This window comes from Dipodomys ordii, unplaced genomic scaffold, assembly GCF_000151885.1.
Source record: "Dipodomys ordii isolate 6190 unplaced genomic scaffold, Dord_2.0 Scaffold139, whole genome shotgun sequence".
In the NCBI taxonomy this organism is placed as follows: domain Eukaryota; kingdom Metazoa; phylum Chordata; class Mammalia; order Rodentia; family Heteromyidae; genus Dipodomys; species Dipodomys ordii.
In genome coordinates this window covers 1878977-1888475 of record NW_012267355.1, presented here as the reverse complement: position 1 = coordinate 1888475, position 9499 = coordinate 1878977, and the positions used below count along the sequence as shown (strand labels likewise).

General features: G+C 32.8%; 1 protein-coding gene across 4 annotated transcripts in view; it reads right to left on the bottom strand.

Moving 5' to 3' along the window:
• Positions 1–2958: 2958 nt before the first annotated feature.
• The window catches only part of Col11a1 (collagen, type XI, alpha 1), a 175051-nt gene continuing 168510 nt past the window's right edge, over positions 2959–9499 (bottom strand). For all 4 annotated transcript variants that reach the window (XM_013031401.1, XM_013031403.1, XM_013031400.1 and 1 more), the window contains 3 exons: positions 8883–8951; positions 4890–5123; positions 2959–3712 (listed from right to left, as the gene is read on the bottom strand). In XM_013031401.1, coding sequence (XP_012886855.1) covers positions 3566–3712; positions 4890–5123; positions 8883–8951 — 450 coding nt within the window. In that variant the 3' untranslated portion in view covers positions 2959–3565. The remainder of the gene's footprint in view (positions 3713–4889; positions 5124–8882; positions 8952–9499) is intronic.

The following is a 9499-nucleotide window of genomic DNA, read 5'->3' as shown; positions in this document are numbered from 1 at the left end:
CTTGAAAGCTGTCTTTTAGACTTTTACCTTTTTCCACATAGAAGCATATGTGATGATCTGTAAGTTTTCTAATGATGACTTTTACAGTTTTATTGTTCAGTATACAGATGTGCAATGGCAATGTTATCTTCTTTTAAAAGCCATTTCCCCCATACTAAGCATGAATATTATGTTTTCATTGATGCTGGCATGACTATTGAATTTTTAAGTGGCATCTTTGTGCACACAATAGCTTGACATATTTAACTTGCACAACCATGGCAAGTCATAGTGTAGTTAGACAAATGAGACCAGAGTGAGCTACTGTGAGCAGAGCTCAGTTCCCTTGCTCATGGGATGTCTGGTTCTATAGTGTGAATAATTCAACACGAGGGCAAAACAAGAGAACTGTATCTTAAATACTCTTTCCCTTTAATGTGTTTGGTATTTATTTCCCAATGTTTCCCCAAGTAAATATTTTATCACTTTTATGAGTATAATTAATATCTTCTAGAATGAATTGCAATAGCACAGAATGGGAATATTACATATTAGGATGCATCACAATAAATATGGGTTCGAAAATGTTATTTCAGTTTTGTGTGTGTTTCCTTAAGATAACAGAGGGAGAAGGCGAGGAAGAGATTAAGAAGAATTTGTTTTATGAAAAGAATGATACAAACAAAACCAATATTGTAGGTTATGGACATTAAGTGAAGAATTTTATGTATAGGTTTTAAGCGATTATATTGGAATTTTTTCTTTTTTTTTTTTTTTAATGTCGGTCATGCGGCTTGAACTCTGGGCCTGGGCGCTGTCCCTCAGCTCTTCAGCTAAGGCTAGCACTCTACCATTTGAGCTACAGCACCACTTCCTATATTGGAATTTTTCTAGAAGCCTTTCTTGGAATGAGTTTAGATATAATGTTGAAAGGAATGACAGCTTTTATAATTTTGTGCTTAAAAAAACATATTACTTCGAAAGTGTCAGATTGGTAATGAAGATGGGGAGGGAAGAAGAGGCAAGGAAGATAATCAAGAAAAGAAAGTGACAGAAATAGATGGCTGATGAAAGAGCACAAAGAGATATATAATGACTCCTCGTGTCTTTGGATAGCATATTCCTGGGAAATAGAGCTTAGGAAGTAGAGCAAGTCTTGAAATGAGCTGTCACCTGTGGAAAACAAAATACACATTGGGTTGGTGAACATTCTCTTACTTGTGTCAAGAACTGGTTAATTTGTGAATACATTTGTACCTGAATTTATTGTATGTAAAAATTGTATATAGGTTCTACCTTTACTTTTGTATTCCTCATTTACTTTTCATCAGACATCAAAATGTGTACTTCAGATGCATGACTCCTTCCTCAAGACCCCTACATTTTCCATAATTTTCACACAAATAACTCACAGATTATAGGACCTGCACTAAGAGTAAAAGGCCCTAAAATAGTTCCTAACAAATACTAGTTTTTACTCCATTGAACTCAACTTTGTCCAGATTAAATCAATTATAAGGGATTAAAAATGTCAGATATTATGCAGAAAGTGCTATCCGTGTACAAATAGGAAAAAAATAGAACATGTCTACTCATTCACTCTATACCCACTGTGTTATTCATTTAAAGATATAATGATGCATCTCAGATGAAAGCTTATATTCTCTTATTGATAGTAATACTTTCATCAAATGTAAATTGATGTATAGAATCCTTCTTGATAAAACCTGGTGTTCTATGTATGCTTATGAATATATATAAAATAATATGCTCGAGACTGATTTTTTGAATGCTAAAATCAAGAAAATATATTTGTGACATAAAATGCTTACTGCTAAAAATCTTTTTACTAAATTATAAATATCTAGTATTCTTCTATAGAAAGACAGCATTAACATATAGTGTTTAATATTTTACCCATGTGGAGAATTTAAGCAACTTGTCTCTGGAAATTGATTCATTTTTCATAAGTACAAAATTATTCTAATCTGGATGGTCACGAAAGAGGATCAAATTTCTTAACTACAAAAGAGAATAACTGGGAGGCTATTTAAGAAAGAAAATGACCAATCCAGGTAGGCAAGACTTGAGTTTATTTATAAGTTCATATCTCCCTTTTTGAAAGGACATTTACAAAATTGATTCCAAAAATAAAAGAAATTCTGAATGACAAATGTGCACGTTTGAATTTCAATATTACAAGTATGATCTTTTGTGATAAATTATCAGTTGAAAATGCTCCAGTGGAGTTTGGTATTAATTTAACACTTCATATAAGAAATAATAAAACATTTATTTCCCAGTCTTACATATATTACTTAAAATAGATACAAGTTCAGAATGTAATATTTAATTTTTCTTTTATTTCAAGCTACCTGAAAGAACATACCGTAGTGGAAAAATGTTCATTGTCTTGAATAAGTCTGAGTTGTAAAACAATCTACCCATATATATTTAGTCATTAGGTTGGTCAAATAATAAGTGCAGTTATCTTGAAAGGAAAAAAAGAAGTATTTGTTGGGAAGTAAAATATTATTTGAGGCTATCATAATATGCAAATCAAATTCAAAAAAATTGGCTGTTTAAAATCTAATATTGCACAAATCCTTAATAATTGTTTAGTTTTCACCTTTCATATTAACCTGAAGCACTGAAGTACTGAAACACACTGAAGACAATGAAATCAGATAAAGTAGAGAAAAAATGAAAATGTACATATGGTTCTTTTTTTTAATGGAGACATCCATTTGTTCAAATTCTCTGACACACTCTCTTGTCCAAATATAAACTCACTTGTTTTCCATATACACAGGTATCCTGTGAAATCCTAAATTCTGTGGAAAAAATTGAGGTATAGCATTGAATAAAGCGTCAAAATGCGTGATATTTTTGGCTGAAATTCAACAAACACAACATCAGAAACAAGAGTTGATTGGAGTATGTTCCCAAGTTTTTCAGGTTTTTGCCCTGTGAGAAATCTTTTAGTAACATCAAATAACTGAACTCTTCAACATCAATATATACAAAAGCATTTTATTATTAATCAAAGAAAGGGAATTAGAGTCATCTGAAATTGCAACTTTTAATTTTTTTTGATTTTGTCTTACAATATTCATTGCCAACACAGTTCTGTCACTCATAAAAATTAAGTTGGATGGAATTCAGAGACATGTGCACGTTTTGGAAATGGACACAGAAAACAGTGTAGAACTGTACATAAAATAATTACAATTTATTAATACACATTTTTAGCATGTCCTTATGGACGGGAATGAGCACCATTATTTTAAGGAATATATAATTTTTCTCTCTTTTTTTTCTACAGCACCAAAGAAATCCAAATAGGGAAAGGAGAGATGAAGGTCAAGAATCAAGATTTAGCCTTGTCTCAATGCCAGCCACCTTAGCTCATATCTTTTTGATTACCAAAGCTTTCTTGGGGTGATCAGTATTTCCTAATTGGTACATGTATGTATACCAAATTGTATTCTATACCATCCTTACTCAAAGTCTGCATGTGGCATAAAATGGTTTGGTGGCATCAAGGCATATTTTCTGTTGATTTTGTGTGTTCTTTGTTTTAGTCTTAGCCAAGGAAACAAACTGGACCAACTTCAAATCCAAACTTCTGATTCTGATCACCAAAATCATTGATCATGACATCAATGACAGGTACTTGATCAATTTTCGGCGTATTGATTTCAATCACAGTCTTCTCATAGCCTTTTCGGGACTGTAAAATTAAGCAGAAATTTAAAGTTACAGCACTATTTAACATTATTGAGACATTATTTTCTTCTTAATCATCTGAGTAGGGGTAGGAAGATGGCAGAGAAGAGAATACGAAGTCTGATTTGACAGTTATTATGTAGTAACACTTCTTTTATGACAGGTGACAGGTATCTATTGTTGATCATTAAATTTAGTATTTAGCTTTAATTATGTGACTATAATACTCCAAACTATTTCACTGCTAAAATGTATCCTACTAAATTGACCAGTATGATTTATTGTTGAATTTGCTGTTGGTACTGATCCCATCATATAAATAATGCAATCTTACTATTATAGACATTTGAAAATTATACCTATATATAAAACTACATATAATTTACAAAATATACCTATTATATATAAATATATTTATAATATATACAATATATGTATAATATTATACATACACATAAGTACATTGAAATTATCTTAAGGACAATTGAAACACAGCATAGGAGGTCAAAAGCCAAAATATTCCTATTGCTATATATTGATTTTACAAATAGTTAACAATATACTACACTGGGAAAGTTGTCCACAGTTTCTGAGTCATTTACTTCATTTTATTTTCTCGGTTTTACTTATACGCCAATCATTTCTTTTTGTGTGTTTGTTTGGTCTGCAAAATTTTATTAAGCAATAGCTGGACAACTCAAAATTTCAAAAAGCAAAAGCTCACTTAATTGTACCATCATTTCCTTTCAGTCATTACTATGGAGCTTAAGCAATTAGCTACCCAGGGAATCCACATAGAGTGTTCTAGAGTATGGGAGCAAAAATGAGAGTAGCTTCCAAGCTGATATGGCAACGTGACAAATAATAAGCTCTACTGTATAGATGACAAAATGGTTATTTGTTTTTCTGTCAATTTTAAACTCATGGATCAAGGCAGCATAGGCTACATCACTTTAAATTTGACCTTCTATGACATAAAAATACATGGCTGTATGTATTTTAGAGTGTCCCGCAGTGCACAAAGCTAGGTGAACACATTGCATCTTCCTGTCAGTGATAAGCATCAGCTCTTAATAATGACTAACATCCATTCCACGGGAGAAATCTGTCTTCTCCAGGAAGTGGGTGGTTCCCAGCTTCTTCCCAGCTCTGAGAATGAAGGCTGCAAAGGTCACACTCACCGCGCAGCCGTCATACAGAGCCTTGATGTAGGGGCTGTTCTCATAGGACATCTCCTCATCATTGGACCCCAGGAACCGAAGCGCTTTGTCATAGCTTCCCGAGGATGCATCGTACCAGGCAGCTGACTGATGACAGTTATAGGTGAAGTTCTGCCGTGCAGAGGCCGTCAGAAGTTTCAGGAATGTCATTTGCACCATATTAATAGAATTGCCTTCAACATCTAAATACGAAAGCTGGGAATAAAAATAATAACAATAAAAATCACCTCAAGACTCTTCTTTGATGACACCAAGAATCAATCACTGCTGACAGTGAAGTGAGATGCCAGACACATCAGATAAGCAACAGACCACTTTATTCAAATGAAAAATGTGTGCCATTATGGAGAAAACACCTGGAGACAGGGATTTTAGGATCTGAGGACTGCAGCCCCTGCTCCCATGTACTGTGACTCTTACTCAACTGGTCAAAATCATCTTACCTGTCTGCATGCTCTGATTACTCATCAGTAAACACTACCAGAAAGCAAATGCTTCTGTTTCTAGGAAATAATAACATCTTTGTACATCTTTTTAACAGTGCTAAACAAGCCAGGCACTGGCTCACGCCTGTCATCCTAGCTACTCAGGAGGTTTGAATTTGGGGATTGCAGTTTGAAGCTAGCCTGGGCAGAAAAGTTATGAGACTTTTATCTCCAATTAACCACTAAAAAGCCAGAGAAGTGCAGCTGTTGCTCAAGTGGTAACTTTGCTCAAGTGCTAGCTTTGAGCAAAAAAAGCTCAAGGAGTCCTATATAATTTCATGTTCCTGTGTGTGTGTGTGTAAATATATATGTAAACATATATGATTATTACATACATAAATATATGTATGTATATATATATATATATATATATATATACACTAATCATTCAGTGTGTTTACTTGTAATAAGCCCATTCTAGCTTATATTTCTTTGGTTCTGGCTTACTTCACGTAATATAATTTTTTCCAAGTTTTTCCATTTCCTTATGAATGGTACAACATCATTCTTTCTGATGGGTAAATAGAATTCCATTGGGTATATATACCACATTTTCTCGATCCAGTCATATTCTAGACATTCACACACTGAAGCCAAAGGAGGATATGCATAGGAATGGTTGACCAAGACTCAATAGCTATGTGCATATGATCACATAAACTGTTATTCTATGAAATAAACTCCAAGGAAAGGAAACAACAGACATTTTTAGTTGCCACTGTTGTTGTTTTTGTTTTCTTTTTCTTTTGTCTTGCTTGTTAATTTGTTTGTATTGGGGAGGGTAAGGGAAGGCACAGAAAAGATGGATCAAGGGTGAGCAAATACAACAGTGGTACTCATAGACAATATATGGAAAATGAACTGGTTATCTTGAGGGTGGGGATAAGAGAGAAAGACTGGGCGAAAGTGACAGAAGGGGAGACACGGTTCAAAAAGAATTGTTCTCATTACTCATCACATGACTCATATAACTGTAACCCTTCTGTACATAAGCGCTGCAACAACCATTTTTTTTCAAGAACTCAAGAGCAGTGAACTCCAAGATAGGGACACAAATATTTTTTTTCTTTCTTGCTAGTGTTTCTAACATAGTTATAAAGTACCATGTGCTTTTTTTTTCTTTGTAGTATGCTCCTCCTCCACAGGTAAAACTCCTGTTTTCACAGTTTTTGATGTTGGTGCCTTGCATCTTGTATATACAAGAGGGGAAGGGAAAAAACAAAATGCTTAAATAAGCCAGGACCAAAGAAACATAGCTTCTATGGTTTCCCTTATTTGCAATGACTAGCATGTGTCTAGGACAAGCAGAAAAGGTTAAACGCTATGTACATATGACCAGATAAGATGATGTTAAGCAAAATGAGCCGCAAGATAGGGATAAAAGTGGTATTTTTTTCTTGCTATTGTTCCTAACATATTTATAATGTACCATATAATATTTCTGTTTCTTTGTATGTTCCTCCCCCATGGTATAACCCTGGTTTTCAGTGTATTTGATGTTGGTGCCCAGTATCTTGTATATACATTTTTCTAATTTGGGGAGGGGAAGGGAAAAAACAAAATGCTTAAATAAGGATACAGGTTGACCCATTGTAACAATGAGATGTACAAAACACTATGTTGAAAATGAACTTTACAGCTTAGGCGGGAGAGGGGTAGTTGTGGAGGTGGGAGGGAAGGAATGGTAAGGGGAAAACAAAGGAGGAAGCAAAAATATTGAATAGGAAATGTACTCATTATCTTGCTCATGTAACTGCAACCCTTCTGTACAGCATTTTTCCAATAAAAGTATACATAAAACAATAGCCTTTCTGTATATAAACAACGTACAAGTTGAGAGGGAAATCAGGAAAACAATTCCATTTGCAGTAGCCTCAAAATATAAAATATTTAAGAATAAACCAAACCAAGGAAGCAAAAGACCTCTAACTTGAAGACTATTAAAAATCTGAAGAAGATAAATTGTATTTCATATGCATTAAAAGTTTGTTTTATTTAAAAAAAAAACAGTACCCAGACCTTGACTCTAAGCCCCAGTTTTGACACACACATAAACAAGTGGTAGAAAAGTAAAATAATGACAATGGACTAAAGTCAATTCAATGCAGTATAGTCTCTAACTGCTGTTATGTTGTCTGATCTTATTTAAGTCTTTCAAAAGTTTCAAAACATATTCACTCAAATCTTGAGTCCTGTCCCTCGGCTTCATTTTCAGCACAAATGTGTCTTTGTCCATTCTTACTTCACTATCATTTTACCACCAACATAAGCATAGTGTCCAAAATAACACAACTGAATATTTGGATCAATGTATAATATATAAATATATAAAAATTTTTTATAAATGCTTAAGTAGCCAAATAAGAAACTTTGTACCATATTCATAAACTATCTTATTGGGCATATTGTCATTCTATGGTTTTAGATGAAGTACATAAACTTAAATTAAAAAATTAAATTCATGTAGATTATAGATTAACTCAGTAAAGTGTTATTTGTGACTGCTTCCTTGTAAATCAGTTTATGTATTCTTTGCTGATTAACCAGATGATAGGGATCTTTGTGAGATTAAGAGAAATAACTTTGAGAAACTCACTGTAGGCCATGCAAAACAACATTAAACAAAATAAACACAGTTCCATCTGTGTATGTTTTTAAAACTCATACACAAGTAAGAACATGGATATTTAGTATGTAACTTGAAAACTGAACTGGAAAATTATAACTTAGGTACAATGCTTCACTAATAGCCATTATTATGAATAGATTTGTTCAAGAAAAATAAACACAAGTTGTCATCAGGGGATCATAATACCTTTTTAAAAAATAATGAATAATTCATTATTGAAATAAATGGGAAATACATTAATTTGAATAATCCTTAATTAAACATATTTTAAACAACTTCTGATATGAAGTTAATTTTTGCATCAAATCTGAATATATCTTGGGAAAATTATTAAAGTGAATTAAGTAATTGTAAAGCATTATTTAAGTAAATGTGAGCTATGATCAGTGAGTTCCTACATTTCCAAGATAACAATGAGAAAAGAAAACATACAGACATTCTAAAATTCTTCATGCAAATCGAGAAAAAAGAATAAAGTTGGTTTCAAATAAACACAAAATTAGCATAGGAGAAGCCAGAAAAACTGGACAGGATAGTACTTAAATCTTGTACTTTAAACAAAATCCATTCAATAATACATACTCAGCTAGCTAATGGTTTGTATTCATTATGAAAGCTAACTTTTAGTAAAATTTCATGTAAACCCTGTATTTTAATACTAAAACATTTAGATTATTTTTAGGTAGCAAAGTCATCTAAGAGATGATATCAAATGGATAAAGTAAAAATCACATGGAGCCTGTTCATTATAATCTATACATGCAAAAAAAAATCTAAGCTGTTGATAAATAATTAGGTGGAGGTTAAGATAAACCATTTCATGTTGAGGTTATAACATACCAGTTTTCCCCTTTTAAATTCACTAAACCAACTTCCTGGTTTCTCTTTTGGCCACGAGGAAATTCTTACCTGTTGAAAAGGAACAGAAAAATTAGTAACTAAATTAAGATTATAAACAATATTGCTCATGGATAGATCAGAAAATTGAGGAGGATTAATTAGCAAATTCACTTTTGAGTCTTGTTGAAGATTACTGTCTATTCTGTTTTATGTAAAATGAGATAATGAGCATAATTTTAAATCAATCTTGTGAATTTCCTGTAAAGAAGATTAAATCATTTCCTTTTGGATATCTTTCCTAGATTAAAAAATGAAGGAAGAGAACCAACATGGAGGGAAAAAAATAGAGCTCTTAGGACAACCATAGAAACCTTAGAATCCCACTCAGAATCAGTCAGCAAGGCAATTAGCATCAGCTTTCTGCGCAAAAAGGAGGCATTTTGAAAATATTTAACCAGTAAGGAAGGCATGATCTGGGAAAGTGATTGGCAGAAAAAAGACTAAAAATTCCCTACTGGAAAGAACATGTGGGATCTAACATTGATCTGATTTATTCTTTTTTGTAAAAATCAGCCAACTATACTTTATGAGACCTCTCAGTGGGGAATTTGAATAAA